The 15,912-nt window shown below is 52.4% G+C and overlaps 1 protein-coding gene across 4 annotated transcripts in view; it reads right to left on the bottom strand.

Moving 5' to 3' along the window:
• Window positions 1-546: 546 nt before the first annotated feature.
• The window catches only part of qki2 (QKI, KH domain containing, RNA binding 2), a 29,675-nt gene continuing 14,309 nt past the window's right edge, over window positions 547-15,912 (bottom strand). The window contains exons 3-8 of one of the 4 annotated variants that reach the window (XR_007384150.1): window positions 13,823-13,939; window positions 12,201-12,344; window positions 7,775-7,862; window positions 7,361-7,669; window positions 6,422-7,072; window positions 547-3,885 (exon numbers count right to left, since the gene is read on the bottom strand). Coding sequence is in view for 3 of the 4 variants with exons in the window: in XM_048987549.1 (XP_048843506.1) it covers window positions 3,869-3,885; window positions 6,422-6,499; window positions 7,361-7,669; window positions 7,775-7,862; window positions 12,201-12,344; window positions 13,823-13,939 (753 nt within the window). In the remaining variant the exon portion in view is untranslated. The remainder of the gene's footprint in view (window positions 3,886-6,421; window positions 7,073-7,360; window positions 7,670-7,774; window positions 7,863-12,200; window positions 12,345-13,822; window positions 13,940-15,912) is intronic. The other 3 variants (XM_048987549.1, XM_048987550.1, XM_048987551.1) reach the window with 3 other exon arrangements.

Below are 15,912 nucleotides of genomic sequence, written 5' to 3'. Positions count from 1 at the left end.
CTCACCTCCAACCAGGCCGCATTAGAACTGCTCGTTATGCATATTAATGAGATTATTTGTAGTACTACATTATTTCTAGCATATAAAATGTGGTGGCAGGTTTGATGGCCGCCAGGGCCCCTCCTCCGGTCATCCTACTCCCAAACCCCCCCACCGACACCCTGCAGAACCGGCGCCCCGCCTGCCGAAGGCTGGTGTGGCTTCCCATCAGGTGACTTCCTGCGAACAGCACGGGGGGGTTCCCCGCGGAGACTCGCTCTCGCTGCCGTCTCAGTGGGATGCCGGCATCGTCGCTCCGGAACCACAGGCAAGCCAAAGGAATGAGTTCTAGGGGATGATCTCTGAGGCATCCTATCCTCTCTCAGCCGGATTCACGCGAGGGAGACAGTGCTTACGGAGTGACAGAGATTTTAACTCCAGCCTTGAGCGTTTCGATTCTGGTTCGATTCTCCCATTTTTATTACTAATGGACAGCTGTTAAACACGCATCTGCGATTAGTGCGCATGACTACAGCTTGGAAGGAGCATTAAATAGCCACAGACAAGTAGCACCAAAGTTAGTTTTATTTATTTTTTTTTCCACTAGGATTTCAATACTCCACTATTGCTTTCCAGTACAAAGGGTTATGATTCTGTTTAGCACTCTAAGAAGTTACGTTTCTCAGCCCACCCCTTTGTTTAATTACAGACAATTCATGTTTTAAAACAACCAAAGCAGGCATCTAAAACGGACGCTGGAGCGGTTAACGATTCAGACCCCTGTCCGCTGTTAGTAAGTTTGCATGTGTGACGTTCATTAAAATAATACTACAGGTTAATCTGTGATGCCAGAGAGCGGAGAGACAGCAAGCGAGGGACGGTCCCCACGGAGACGGAAATCTCCGGAAGCGACCGGCTCAGTCAGGCATGGGCCCGGCGTCCAAATGATGCCGCATCAAAACAACCAAAAACCAACAGTAAATGAAACGGCATAATATTGCTTTTTAAAAACACACTCGGCACTATAAGACAGTTATATATATATCGTGCATCATTAGCTGGACAGAGACTATGCTAGTTAACACTGGTGGCGATGGAGGTGACGGCTTACACCATCCACTAGGGGCGCCCTCGCGCTCCCCTTTGTGTTACCATGGCACAGGGACTCTTCCGAGCCCCTAGAGAAAATCATCAGTCACTGTAAGGCATACAGGTCTACAGAGAAATACCAGGCACATCTTGTTCGAAACCTGTACAATTTTGATCTTTAGTGTTTTTTTTTTTTACCCCTTTGCAGTTCATATCTAGAAATAAGTCAATATCTTTTTTATTACATACATACAAAATAGAATAGAAAAGTACACTGAATTTCAGCCGTAACTGCAAACATGTCCGTGTGATTTTCCCGTGCTTAGAGGCAATAAATTTGTACACTTCGAAAAAGAAACAAAAAGCATTAGAAGAAAGGAACTGAAATATGAAATGTCAGTGGTTTGGCATAATACAAAGGGCACACTGGAGCAAACTCAGAATTGGCTACAAAACAAACAGGTGTCCACAGAAAGGAAGAGAAACAAAAAGTAATACTGGAAATGAAATCATGCGACCATCATAAATTGAGGTGCACTGCGTATTGCATGAGAGTGAGATGATGTCATCGAACGTAATTCTGCCGGGGTGACCGAGGACGTCCCCATCCTCCTCAGCCTGTCCCACGGCATTGAGATATGGCACTATATATGTAAATGTAGCCAGGAAGACACTTCATGCCAGAGAAAACAATCACCAGTGGAGCCCCATTAGTTGCATAGTAAGCGAAGAGGGAGGAGCCTGCTGCTGATGTCATAATCATGGCCACGCCCACAAGCCCCCCCAAAGCCCCGACATTCACACAGTAGCCTGACGGCAGAAGCTCTACCGGACGATCTGGTACTACAGGACTGCGGCGACTCACAGTGGGAATTTAAATATCGCAGGACCGGTAACAGGAAACACAAAGGGTCGGTCAAATAAACCCTGAAGGTAGATATTGATGTGGAGAAAGAGCAAAAAAGCTCAATCTCCAGGCGCGTTTCAGTACAGCTGCTGGGGTGGATACCTGTAAGGGGAGGGAATAACGAGAGACTACAACTGCTGAACTCCAAATCCCACAAGCCCCTCTGCAGATTTAGGCTTTCTGCTAGCTGCAGGCGATGGCCATGATCGGGACAGCTATACGTTAAGGTCCACAGTCACGCCACAGCTCCTCAGCCGCTGTTATTATTATTCATTATTATTATGACCACGATTAATGACCCTCGTGAAGAACAGTCTTCGGAAGCCAATCTAATCGCAGTCCTGACAGGGAAGGCCAGCTGCGACTCGGTCTGTTCTCCTCAACTGGAGCGAGGCACAGGCCGGCCTGCCGCCAGCCCGAGAGCCCGCCCCCACCGCTGGTGGGTGGGGCCTGCAGAATCCAGGCTGTTCATTGGCCAGCAGGACATAAGGCACTTTCATGTTTTTTTTTCCTCGACATCATAAATGCTTAATGAAAAAACTAAAGAACAAAAGGCGGTTTTGGTCGATGCTTCTCCATCTGCAAAAAGGAGAGTCCCCCTCCCCATGGTGGAAATGACCCCCCCTCCCCGTGGTGACATAAAGGGCTTCTTTGTTCCATATTTTCTATACAATACTGTAAGATAGAAAAGGCTACACTTCTGAAAAATATACTCCTACTCTTCTGCAGCACCCCTGTGTCACAAAAGTACATATTTAATATTTCAGTGTTTGTTTGCTCATTCCCAGATATTGTACATCAGTCAGCAGTTCTTCCTCCCATAAAATCAGAGCATGGCTTTTACATCCTTCGAAAAGGGTGCTTTTCACGCGGCCGCCTTCCTCACGCCCCGCAGGCAGCGACATGGGCCGCTGGTACCGCTACCTGCGGTCCTGGGGGGCCCTGTTCCTTCGCTGTGTCACCCTATCGCAGGATGACAGGAGAGACCCGTCTATGACGGACAGCCCCTGCCAAGGGTGCGATTCAGATTCAGAACCCAGAGTAAGTTTTTCAAATTCCGGCTTTGCAGTCGCAGGGCTAAGCGGCCGTGAGCCGCACGCGCGCGGAGCCTTCCGGAAGCAGGTCGCTGGCGGTGACCGGCGGCTGAGGCCCTTCAGGACCGGCTGGGGGCGTTGACGGTTGGCTGCACCTACCCGTGCTGGATGATGCCCCCCCCACACCCAGGAACAGTCGTGCAAATCACAGGTTGCGTGTTCCTGCGGTGGGGAGGGGGCGGGCGGGTGTGCGTGTGACGGTGACGTGCCGGAGAGGAAGGCTGGGTGGCACGACACCCTGGGGACTTGATGGGCACGCTGTGGGGGAGAGGCCCGAGGTCCCCCAGCAGGGTGCCTGTGATTTGGGAGGGACCCCCACACCCATTGTAGAGAGGATGGCACCAACTCGCCCCTCCCCCCCCCAGGGGCTGCTGTCAGATCTCGGCGTTCTGCTTCTCTTCACAAGGCTGGAGAGGTGGGAGGGTGGGGGCAGGGTTGGGGTGGAGGGGGGGGGCAAGCCAGGGTGGGATAAATTGGACCTTATTGCTTCACTATTCAGTGCAGGTTCAGGACCATGATCACCTGACCAGGAATGGGCAGCAACAGAGCAGGTAGGTAGGGGAAAGGGGTGGGACCTAGATCTGGGGGCGGGGCCTGGGTCCGGGGCCTGGGTCCGGGGGGGTGGGGGAGGGCAGAGCGAAGTCACTAGGGCACGTTGTTAAGGTGAGAAGCTGCGGCTTGGGCTTTCCCGGCAACCGCGAGACGGTGGAGGGAAGACGTGGTCAGAGAGCTGGTCAGCGGGGCAGGAAGCGGTCAGGTCATCATTGGGTGTAGAGTTCAGAGGTCAGAAGGTCAAAGGTTAGTTGCCTGTGGCGGCTGGGTGGTTAGGAAGAAAAAAAAAAAACAAACAGAGAGGAGAAGAAAACAAAAGGAAAAAGATAGAGAGGAGATTAGTCCCAGGTAGTAATGGTTGGATGGCAACATGGTAGAACTAATCACAGCTAAGAACACGCCAGATTGACTTTACCTAGACAACCCAGTAAAATCATGGGGGGTCATGATTTCACACAAGCCCACTATCAGGTGTCAAATGTTAACAAAATAAGCAGGAAACAAAACCGATTATGAAATTAAATGAGACCACTAACATGGGGCGGCGGTTAGTGTCAGTCAGACAGCTAGACAGCAAGAAGGTTCAAAACGAAAAGTCAGTATGATTATTGCTCGGACCCGATTCTGGCGTCAGGCCCGTTCTGAAGCTGGGAAAGGCAGCTGTTGGCCCACAAACCTTTAAGAGATCTGTATTTAACAAAAAAGCTCAAAATATACGATTATTTTTTTACTCAATATAGCTTTTATTGCCTTTCAGGTATTTTTCATCTATTTACAACAACGGCAAGAAAAGTAACTGGTCTCACGACTCAGAGCAACATTAACACCAAATGCACTGAGGCGGTGAAGCTACAGTGGCTTTACAGAATGAGACGTCGTAAAAGATCACGCATATAAACACTGACAGGTCAAGCCACAGTCTCACAGTCAACAAAAATACTTAGAATTAAAAGAAGTTTATCATATTCCAAAGTATATTGTCTTTCCTACAAAAAAAGGCTATGCAATACTTTCTAGGTTATGGCACACAATTGACATTTTAGGCACAATTCTGTTTCATATTTTCATTTTCATTGTATATATATTTTTGTTTAAAAAAAACAGTAAATTCTATTCTTTATAAAAAAAAATCAACAACAACAAAACAACAAAAGAAGCTCACAGTGAAAGGTACGGTAAAAAGTTCTCAAGTACGATCAGAGCGCCGCTATCTGAGGACACGAGGCTTGCGTTCCCGCCATCTCGCCTTGCTCTACGCTGCCCCTGCAGGTGGTGGTGGGGGTGACTGCACCAGCACGTTGGAGTCTGTCTCCCGCTAAGCGTGGGCCTTCACCCTTCCTCCCACATGTAGAGAAGACGGTCATTCAATCCAGAAAACACCCTCTGACCCCTTTTTGTAATAATTCTTCTGAAAGGTCAGCTGACCCACTAGATAAAGAGCAGGATGTTCACTACCGAATGCCAAAGTCATAAAACGTAAAATTCCTTCGTTATCTATGGCAAGACATCAAAAAATAAATATAGGAAAACCACCACTGTAAAGCTGTGGTCCTCTGCGAGGGATGAGAGAGAGTGATTGGCCAGAAATTCGCAGTGGGTGGGACTATCACATCCCACCTGACACGGATTGGATGCCTCATCCCTCCCACTTCACGCATTACGAGATTCTGCCTGCATTTTCAATGTCCGGTTCCAGGGACCCAAGACAAGTCACGCTAGAAGCACATTGGTGTTCTGATTAATAGCTACTTCCGAACTGTAGTATCCAAGTACTGACATATTCTCAGTCACAGTAGTTTAGTTCATATTAAAATCCCAAGTCAACATCTACACACCCCTAGTCAATTACATCTACATCTTAGGAAGGCGGGAAAGACCCCGGTTATAAAGATCGCCGTGAGAGTTACAGTCAGACTCCAAAACTACCTCATTAGTAAGTGCAGAAGACATTTACTTCTTAAGCTGAACATATTTTTCAACTGAGCCTATCAAGCCATTCTAAGTCCACACTGAGCTGACTACACACACACACACACATACACACACACACACACACAACTGGATGAAGTCTGTTCAAATCCACAGGAAGCTCAGGAATGCTGAAGCACCACTGATACTAATGACAGTAATAAAACTTATTTGGGGGAAAAGTGTCTTGTTTTGGTATCGTTCAGAGGGCCGGAAGCACAGAGCATTAGGCAATACGATGACTGTCAGGCCTCCTCGCAAAGCACAGCTACGCTGCACTGCGGCCGCGTCCGAGGGTTCCGGTCACATCCATCACATTATCTGCTCTTACACTGATCTTGGCAAAGTCGACGGGTGAGGCAGCCCAACCAGAACAGGAGTAAAACTCCCCGCTGTGGAGCTGGATGGAAATCACCCGTCAGCCATCCACCTGCAGGACTCTGCTCAGCACGGTGACGCACCGATTCTGTATTTCAGTGCCTGGTTCCCTTCCTCTCGGCCCTGTACCTTTAAGAGCGCAGTGTGGCAGCGCTAAGTCTGCGCATCACAGCGCCTCGCGTCTGCTTCTCTCAATACTGACCCCACATTCAGCCTTTCATTCAAATTAAGACTTTCGCTAATTTCCCATGATGGACAAAATAAAATAAATAAGCACAAGAAATAAAGATGCATGCAGTGAAAACTAAACCCAGAGTAAACACAGCCTCTTCATGAATATACTGCTTTCTACAGATGCTTGTGTCCATTTGTGTCCAGTGTATAACAATACTCCCCCCCCCCCCTCCCACAAACCCCCCCATGCACACGGGAAGAATGCCGGAGCTAAACTAACCTCTGTCAGAGGTCATGACCCTTTGGTAAGGGTGAACTCGAACCTCGTGCCTTCGAACCTTAGTGGTGACCGCACCTGCTTGGATGGTAACACACACCAGGCAGTTAGCGGCTCGGTTTCCCATTCAGAGTTCGACGGAGACAGGAGATGCGTATTAAACAGCAACAGCAAACACAAACAGAAAATAAAAGAGAACATGGTAAGAAAAAACGAAGGCACAGCAGGTATCCTTCAGTTAGGACATGTAAGGCGATGCTTTGTGGGGGCGGAGGTCCTGAAAGCGGGCACCCGCCGCTGACCTGGGTCCTTGGTTCAGGAATGGCTGATACGAGGCTTCCCTAGTCATGTGATCAGGGTGGGGTCGGAAAGCCAAACACCCTCCTGCACGTCTGCGCCGTCCACAACCTCAAATCGCATCCCAGAGACAGCTACACTCAGGGAAATGATTAGTATGGCCATGAAGTGAATTTTTTATTACCCAAACACAGTATTAATCTAAGCGAGTGTTATTCCGTCCCAGTTCGTGTAAATGGCAGTGGGGGGGGCTGAACAATGTGGGGCAGGCCAACGCCCTTTTCAGCTGTGAAACAAAACAGGTGAGGAGGGGGCAGGCGGAGAGGGCCGTTTAGCCTTTGGTGGGGAAAGCCACACCTAAGAGAGCAAGAGGAGGCCAGTTAGGCTTCGAACGGCCTGCCTTTCAGGATGCACCATGCACAAAGAGCCTTCGAATGACCTATGACCTCCCTCGCAATGCAGACACCCCGTAACTCTGCCTAACCCTAACCCCATTACTGCAGAGGGCCGTCCTACTGCCCAAAGGTTAAACAGCAGCCCCCTAACATGGATCCATGCTCCCTGAATCTGGGGGTTAGGTCAGCTGACATATGCAGGTGCTACTGTTACACATCCGGGCCAGTAGGGGGAGCTCTGACGGCTTACCTAGCACTCCGCTTGCGTCGATGGGGTATTCCATGATGGACGCAGCCGGCGCCAGGGCGTAGGGGTAGTCGTACGGGGCGTAGATGAGGCCCGACTCTGGGGTCTGGGGCAGCAGGGTGGCAGCGTGGGGCGTGGCACCCGGCATGAGGGCAGAGGTCTGGATCTGCCGGATGAGGGGCATAAGAGCAGGGCCTGCAGGGGGCACTGCGGCAGAGGCTGCTCGCAGGGCAGCGGGGGGCATCGCTTGGGCAGGAGCTGTGAGGATGCGCGGGGCCTGGGCCGCCGTGGCTAAGGAGAAAGAGAGGGTAGCTGGGGGGGGGGGGAATAAGTAAATGCTTGGTGAGACAACACGACTGCTTAGGAAAGTGAGGATCCCCCCCCCAGCCCCAGCAGAGGTCAAAGGTCATGTCTTACGGGACTTGATGTTGGCATCGCGGTAGGTTCCGTTAAGGATGGCCAGCTCCATCAGCTGCATCTTCTTCAGGCTGTCCTCACCCTCCGCCTGGAGATGGGGGGTGAGAGGTTAGACCGTGGAGGTGTGCGGGGGGGGTGGTGCTGTTCCCTGGCGGCCTGCTGTGGCGGCCTGCTGTGGCGGCCCACACTTCCGCAGAGGCCCGTTGATGCGAGTCTCTCTGATGGCCCAGTGCGAAAAGTGATGCCAGTGATCGGGCCGACTGGTGGGACTGTCCACTGCATGCAGTGAGAAATCAGCGATATGAGTGGACATTCATCAGAGGAGGCAGCTCGGCTTGGCGAGCTGCATTCCAGCTGTGCAGTCACATGCAGTGTGACCCTCAAAACCTCGCTACTGGTGACACTTTCCAGCCACCACCAAGGACAAGGCAAAGAAAGACCCCGTGAATTTGTGTAATATACAGAGGTAATATACAGTTCCTCATCCAAGCCTGCAGGTGGCACTGGGGCCTCCCCATGGAGCTGGGTCTGGGTGTGAATGTACAGGAGAAAGTCCTCTGAGTGACTTGTCACATGGTGTCCCCAGTCATCACAGCTGTCAGCAGCGCCGGAGTCCACGTTGCTGGGCAGACTGGGTTACAAGCGCTGGATGCCTGCCAGCCCGAATCACGGCCGGCCGCTACAGGCTGAGGTGCGGGGTTAGAAAAACACATCACACGCCACGCTTGGCCTGTCTCCCAGTGCACTGCCTCTGGCCTGTGGCCTCCTTCTGCCACCACTGCAGGGCAGAGAGACACAAAATCCAGGCCCAAACAAAGCAGCAGGAACAGGAGAGTGATCCCCCCCACTCCGAAACCGGGGAGTTCCTCCGCACTGCCTGCTCGGAGACTAACCCATGCTGCTCCCATGTGCTGCCCCCATGTGCTGCTCCCATGTGCTGCCCCCATGTGCTGCCCCCATGTGCTGCCCCCATGTGCTGCCCAATGAAAGGGCAGGTTTGGGGCATTTCTCTATGCTATTCTCCTGTCCCTGGCTCAAGGACCTGGGAAAGATGGGGGGGGCATTTTTCTGACTAAATAAAAGTGAACAGATGACAAAACGAAAACAAACAAGCATTCACCCCACCCTAGAACAAAAGCAGAGGCCCACGTGTGTGTGTGTGTGTGTGTGTGTGTCCAGATGCTCAAAGGTAACTGTGGCACCAGGGCCGGCCCAATCCCCGTGTGTCTGTGTGTGTGTGTCACTCTCTGATCCACTGACCGGCTGCCCACACTCCCACTTGCACAACCTTCCCCCATCTGTCGTGGCACAGTTCACGTGTGGTCACAGAGCTGCACGCTGGGGGAGGCAGTAACGCTGGCTGCTTCCTCGCAGCTGCAAAGCATGCGGCATGGAGGAAGCAGAATGAGCTGCCAGGAGACTGCTGCCACATTCGGGTCTAAATACGTGCGAATCGGGGTTATCTGGGAAGGGGGGCGGAGCCCTTACCGTATCGATGGGGAACAGCCCCTTACCGTGAGACATGCCGCTGCCCTAAACCTGCACAGACATCCTCATGAAGACAGATCCTGCTGGTCTGCAATTTCTGGACTTTTCCAAAAGGCGAGCATTTGTGAAGCCTCACGTGGCATATTTATGTGGCAAGCAGCAAAGCCACCATTGCCTTTAATTTCCCTCTTAAGTCCTCTGGTCTGACCAATCAGCACCTACAGATATGTCTGGGACAGGCACTGAAACAGACGGGCATTATTCTGGACAGACTCGGGTGGGCCTAAAGCCATCCAACAGGAAGGCAGGATGCTTAACCCTTTGCAGTCGCTTGGGAAGAGTCATTGGTCTTCCTTGGCAAGCCGTTTTTTTCCAGGCTCGGGGCACAACAGCCTGCCTCAACCGGATTAAGCTGCCCCTAACCAGTACCAGACCCCAGTCAGTCCCCAGTCCTCCCAGAAACCCTGAACCGGGCGTCTGTGCCAAGAGTGTCTCAGATCCTCTTTGCTCATCTGATGGGAACGCCAAAGAGGATTTTTGGGTGGGTGGGGGACCTTCACCTCCCGCCCCGCCCGGTTTGTGCAGCAGTCATTGCAGGGCACATCACCTGCATGCTCTGCTTGACCTTGTTCGTTACCCTCATTAATATGCTAAGCTAATGCCTTTTGCTTTTAGCAACATCGCTCTTACACCACTCCTCATTTTAATCCGCGCGTTTCTCTAAACAAATTTTAACGACCAACTGCGCAGGAAAAATAACTAATCCGGCAAACGACAGCAAGGCGCGGGACCTCGCAAACCCAGCCGCGCTTCATCTCGCTCGCTCACATCGGAGGGCCCAGTGCGTCCTCAGCTTCTCGTGCCCCTCGTGACATTCTCCATATCTGCAATTCCTGCTGGTAACATAATGTTCTGCTAACAGGTGACGGCCAATGAGTCCGGCGACTATGTGGCTCCCTACAGCGAATGAACACTTGAAAGCAGAGGGGGGATAAAAATGCGTGCTATAAAAGTACCGTTATTGAAACAAAGTAAAACTGAACACCTGTCTCACTGCAAGCCTGGAGAAATCCCCCAGCAGACAGCAAATGCATTCTTTTATATGATGTACACCGTTTATACAAAGTGTGACGGTCACTCTTAAAATCCAGTTGGAATACGAAGTGGTATTTGAACACTGGAAGACTGAGGCCGTTGTATATCTGAGAAGGACACCTTGGCAGCTGCAGCAAAACCCAGACAAATGGGGCTGCCGTAACCATGGCGACGCAGATCCACACCAGAGAAACTTGCGAAAGTTTCCGGAAGGCCAGCTGAGCGGCACAGTCTTTGAGCCACGTGACCTGCGAGCACGCCGCGTCCGTCGTCCAGCGGAACCGCACTGCCGGATCTCTCTCGGATGCACGACCATTTCGGCCGACCACTTTTTCGGTGGCCTGGGGTCACCTAACAAACAACCTGTCGGTAGCAAAGGCCTCTAAATCACACGTCCGTCCCCCACGCAGACCCGCGAGAGAGTGCGAGAGGAAGCAGACGGATTTGCCGTCTGGGGTGTCCGACACCGGCTCAGGCCTCTATTCCGCCTCCTGTTATTCTCCTCTTCAGCAGAGCCAGCATGTTGCCGTGGCGATCCATCTCTTCATTGCACTCCCAGCTCTATCTATCCTAGAGACCAATAGCCTGCCAACCCCCTGCCAACCCCCAACTCCCTTAAACACCCAGTGAACTCCTCTGCCAAGCTCTGTGGAGACAGAGGAAGAGAGAGACAGACAGAGACCGACAGGCCGCTCAGGTGGAGGTTAGCGCGGGGCGGCACGGCGAATCTCCATCTGCCATGTGCCGGAGTCGGGGGTGTGGAGCACGAGCTGCTTTTACACGCTGCTCACGTCACACCTGATGCTACGGGGTAAATCTGTGGACGGTGTGTCCCAGTCATGCGGAGGGCGGAGCAGCAGAAATGAAAGACAGTCAGTTCAGTCTTCACTACCCCTGCAGGGGTGACGGGTCCTACGCAAGGCGGTGCCTTCAGGAGTGACACTGCTCATGTCGAGTGCGAGAGAGAGAAATACTGCCAGGAAAAAAAACTGCGAAAAACTGCGCCGAAGAACATTACCCAGAATGCATTGCATTTCATTTCATTTCCTCCTGACTGGTCTTCTTCACTGTCCACTTATCTGCCCTAGACATTCCAGGGAGTCTGGGCCAGTCCCTAACATCCATAAAAACCTTGCAGCCAATGGTATACAAGAACAGGCCTTTAGTGCTGGGGGAGGAGTGGCTTCTCTATCTGGGGCCTGGAGGGGTCGGGAGGCCGGGCTGAGGGCCCGCAGCGGGGCAGGGGGAGGGAGTGCACAGCAGAGGGATCCACTTGCTGGACTTATAGCTGTTCAAAGGTTAAAGGTCACGGCACTTTGCTCCTGAGATTCCAACCTCCACCCCCGAGAATGATCTCTGCACATACTGGTGTGGGGGAGCGGTGGGGGTTAGACGCTGCTGCTCATGTTTTGAGTGCACAGCTTGTAACCCCCCCTCCGTCTTGACAGTGTCACGCAGTGGCAGCCACAGGGAGGGATGACATCAGTGCTTTCCGGAAGACATCCCTTTTCCAGAGGATGATGCAATGTACGACATGCCTGGGTTGACACTGCCTCCCCGCCCCCCAGATGGAACTGTGGAGCTGCTCCTACCCCCCTGATACTGGGTCAGAATCATCACACTGCCCCCCCATGCCTAGTACTTTGATATAGTTTAGTGTAGCTACATGAGTCTTTGGGACTGAGATGGCAAGGATTACCCTGCACTGTCAGTCACTAGAGTAGAGTTTTCATTGGTTACTCTGTGAGTGACAGCATACGGTGATCCCGCCCACTCCTCAACGCCTCTACTTTAGCGGTTTACCTGTGGCTCCCGCCTCCTCGCCCCCGGCCCCGCGACTCACCGCCGGCACCAGCAGTTTCTTCACCTCCTCCACGGCCCTCTTCAGCTTGATTTCGGCCCTGTTCTGCGAGTCCTCCACGGTGATCAGCACGTGCAGATCCTCGTTTAGGTGCTCCCAGTTCGGCTTCCCGCGATTCTGCTCCTCCTGCAGATTTTAATGGAGGAGATGACGGCTTTCTTTTCCCTTCGTTTCCTCGCGGGGAAAATCTTTACATGTTTGACCTTTAAGAGTTGAGGCGTATTATGTAACCACTCAGTCTGAATACTTTGCACAGAACAAATAAAATAAATCCTTCCCAGTTCTCTTGCTGTGGGTTTCATCTTTTCTCACGTCTCCTACGCTTGCAGGCGTCAGCTTTCGGCCGGCAACCCGCACCTAAGGACCCGGCGCGACCCGCCACCTGCATGGCACCGTGTCCCTCCAGCCTCAATGAGGACCGGAGCCGCCAGAATGCTGAACTATGATACTCTAATTAGGCAGGAAAAAAACTAAGACAAAAAAACCACAACAAAAACACACAAATGGGGAGGACTTTCATCTTCAGCAAGCGCGGTCCTCGGGCCAAACGAGGAGAGACAGGGGAGCAGACAACAAAGACATCAAAACCCAGGTTCTGTCTGTGTGGAACCTCCCTGGAGTGGGAGAACTTTCATTGTTCTTTTTAAAAAAAGAGAAAAAAGTAATCTGGTCCTACTTGTATGTGGTTCATGCGGACCATCATTACCGCTGAGTCACAGCACAGCGTACAAATCAATAACAAGATAAAGAAGCATTTCCTTTAAGAACAAACAGTGAAAGAACACTGGATCAAACAGCCCACAAGATATTCCCAGGCAGCCGAGCCCCGTCCTGAGACGGCCGTTTGGAGGGCGAGCAGGACACCTGGACAGCGGCTGGCCGAGAGGTGGATCACGGCGGGCAAGTAAACCCACTGAATGTTTAAGGGACGTATAAAAGCGCCGAGGCGAAATGCGCTGCCGTTATTTTGAGTGTCGCACTCGCGCTGCGCGGCATGCTGAGATTCCCACAGCCCTCCGGAATGCGCTGGAGCTGAGCTGCTGTTCACTGGCGGCCCAGCAGCAGTTTAAACACAAATGCAAACTTTAATAATAAGCAGACACACTAAAATGCGATTCTAGGGTATGAAAGAAAATACCCGATCCTGCTTAAACAAAAACTTCACCCACGCAGTCGTTACACAGCCTCGTTAACAGGCCAGATCTGTGACCATGTTTGTCAAAAGATAAAGAAATCAAGTCTGGATGTCGTCTTTTACCAGGAGCCGCTGATTAGCGTGACGGCGCCCATTAAGCTGGATGTGCTTCCTTCCTGCCGTTTGTTATTCATTTTTACAGGGAAACTTCTCTGCTGGCCTCTAATGCCACTAAATTCAATTGGAGCACCTTTAATATTCCATCATGGCTTCGAGGACGTCGAAGTTCTCCCGGGACGAGCTGGCCATGCTGACCCCCGTCAGGTCCATGGAGGTCGGACGTGTTACATTAATGCATTAACGTGCGGTTCAGCGGCTCCCGACCCACTGGCCAGATGCGGATCTACGCAGGAATTCTGGCAGGCGTTCTGCGTGGACTCCCCTCTCCCCACCGCAGGCCCCCGCTTACCTTCTTCTTGTCCCGCATGGAGCCCTTTCCTCGCACCATGATCTTGCAGCCTGTCTCCGCCTCCAGTTGCTTCGCCGTCAGCCCCCGGGGCCCCAGGATCCTCCCGACAAAGTTAAACTGCATTGACAGAGCAGGGGCGGGAGATCAGGGGTGACATTTCACTAAGGAGGCCCTCTCCCCCCTCACCGGGGGCACCGGCTCGGTTGGCGGAGGAGCTATAATTCGGACACCTGGTGATTCAGCCTGAAATGGAGCTCTACTTCAAACATATTGTCTAAGAGCTGCTGGCGTGAAAGCGTACAGCAGAATATTAAGCGTGACGGTTCTTCTCAGGACGGCGTCTCTTATTCACGGTGCGATATGCGGCTCACAGCGGGCTGGCATGACATTTTCACGCAGGCATGATACAAACACTTCAGAGGCACTTGACAGCAACCCCCCCGGAGTCCTACAGCTATTTCCGCCCATGCAGTCATCCCCAACCCACCCCCCAGCTTCGAATTATGCAAAATGGGACATAATGGGAGTATCCTGCTAACCCATAATGCAACGCTACATTGGCAGCGAAGTGCATTTACCCCTTCGAGCAGGGTCAGCATCCGATAGCGGGGTAAATCAGAGTTACTATGGTTACTACAATTTTTCAGGTTGGTCGCAGTTCAGGACGATGCGTATCCCCTCTCCGGGTGGATGTCACAGCCTACCCCATCCTGAGGGTCACCCCGACACTGATGGATTCATGGACGTGACCCCCCTCCCTCGTGTGTCGTGGGTCAGCCCCGGGGGTGGGAGTCTTCTGAGGGACCGGGCCCCGTGCCTGGAGTCCAGCCTCAGAGAGAGCAGCTGGTTGCCGGGACACTTACATAACCAGGCTGGGCTCGTCCCCAAAATGGCCACGTGGTGCAACTGTGTTGGCGCAACACCTACGAGATGAAGGGCACGGATCGGTGGCGAGGCCAGCGGAGCCGCAGGTGGGACTGGGCAGGGCTAGACCTCGCTGAAGGGAGCAGGAAATATAATGAAAATCATAATTAATCCCGCTAACTGGGAGGTTACCTGGAAACCCACACGTGCCGGTCAATGCAACACCCGACTTTCCCAAGAAGGAAGGCCGAGCAGAAACCAGAGCATCACTGAACACCGATCGCAGTCCAGCTGACAGCCGACATGCTAGGTGTTGGCTAAGAAGGGCCCAAGGCCTGAGCTCACAGCAACACACTGTCTAGCGGAGACCCTAACTGCCCCCCACCATCCGGCCTCCCTGCCATTACTGACCGGGGCCTCCCCACTTCACTCAGCGGCCGAAAACAAGCATTCACCCTCAGCCGTGTGGACCTCCTAACGTGCCAAGGAAGAGGATCCCAGGTCGTGGGCATCCTCCATCATGTTGCAGGGCCTCCATGACATCACGACCTGACTATCACCTGCTAGGAAGTGGCCTGAGCAGGCAGGTGATGTGTTGGGTGGGGGATTCTGGGGCACGACGGCTAAGGAAGGACCCTAGACAGACCCTGGTGTAGGAACCACTGAAATCAGGCTGGTTTTCTGGCCCATAAAAAGCAGTTCTCCCCCTCAGAAGTTAGATAAGAAACCTTCAGGATCTTCTAGAATGGTTTAGTGAAGCTTGCCATGCTTATCCATGGCCCCAGGTCCCTGTGTGTACCTGTGGTGAACTGAATACTCCATACATGACCCTTGGTGATGCAACCAGCGGCGCACAAGAACCTTTAAGGACGTATCATGCGCACATCCTAGGTGGGTCTTTCGGAACCTGACTGACAAGCGGAGATCATGTAGACTGCGGTACGTGGGTCTCACTGCACGTCTTCCCGGCCCACTGTGGTCTGGCATGGTCAGGACTGTAAAGGAGCAGTTTAGCTGGGTTGCATGTGCGGGGGCTGACTGGTCACATGACAACCTTGCCCTGATATTTGCTGAGGTGTCACAGAGCCCTGCTGAAATGTCATAACCCCCCCCCACCCTCTTCCCTCTACCCTTATCCCAGCTCAGCCAATCAAGGCTTTGGCTGTGTTTTACATGAATCAGCAGCTCGAAGGAGGACATCCTTCCCCTGAAATCACGACACCCTC

The sequence above is a fragment of the Brienomyrus brachyistius genome, chromosome 20 (genome assembly GCF_023856365.1).
Source record: "Brienomyrus brachyistius isolate T26 chromosome 20, BBRACH_0.4, whole genome shotgun sequence".
NCBI lineage: Eukaryota > Metazoa > Chordata > Actinopteri > Osteoglossiformes > Mormyridae > Brienomyrus > Brienomyrus brachyistius.
The sequence above is the reverse complement of the archived record's forward strand: the minus strand, read 5'-3'. Positions and strand labels throughout refer to the sequence as shown.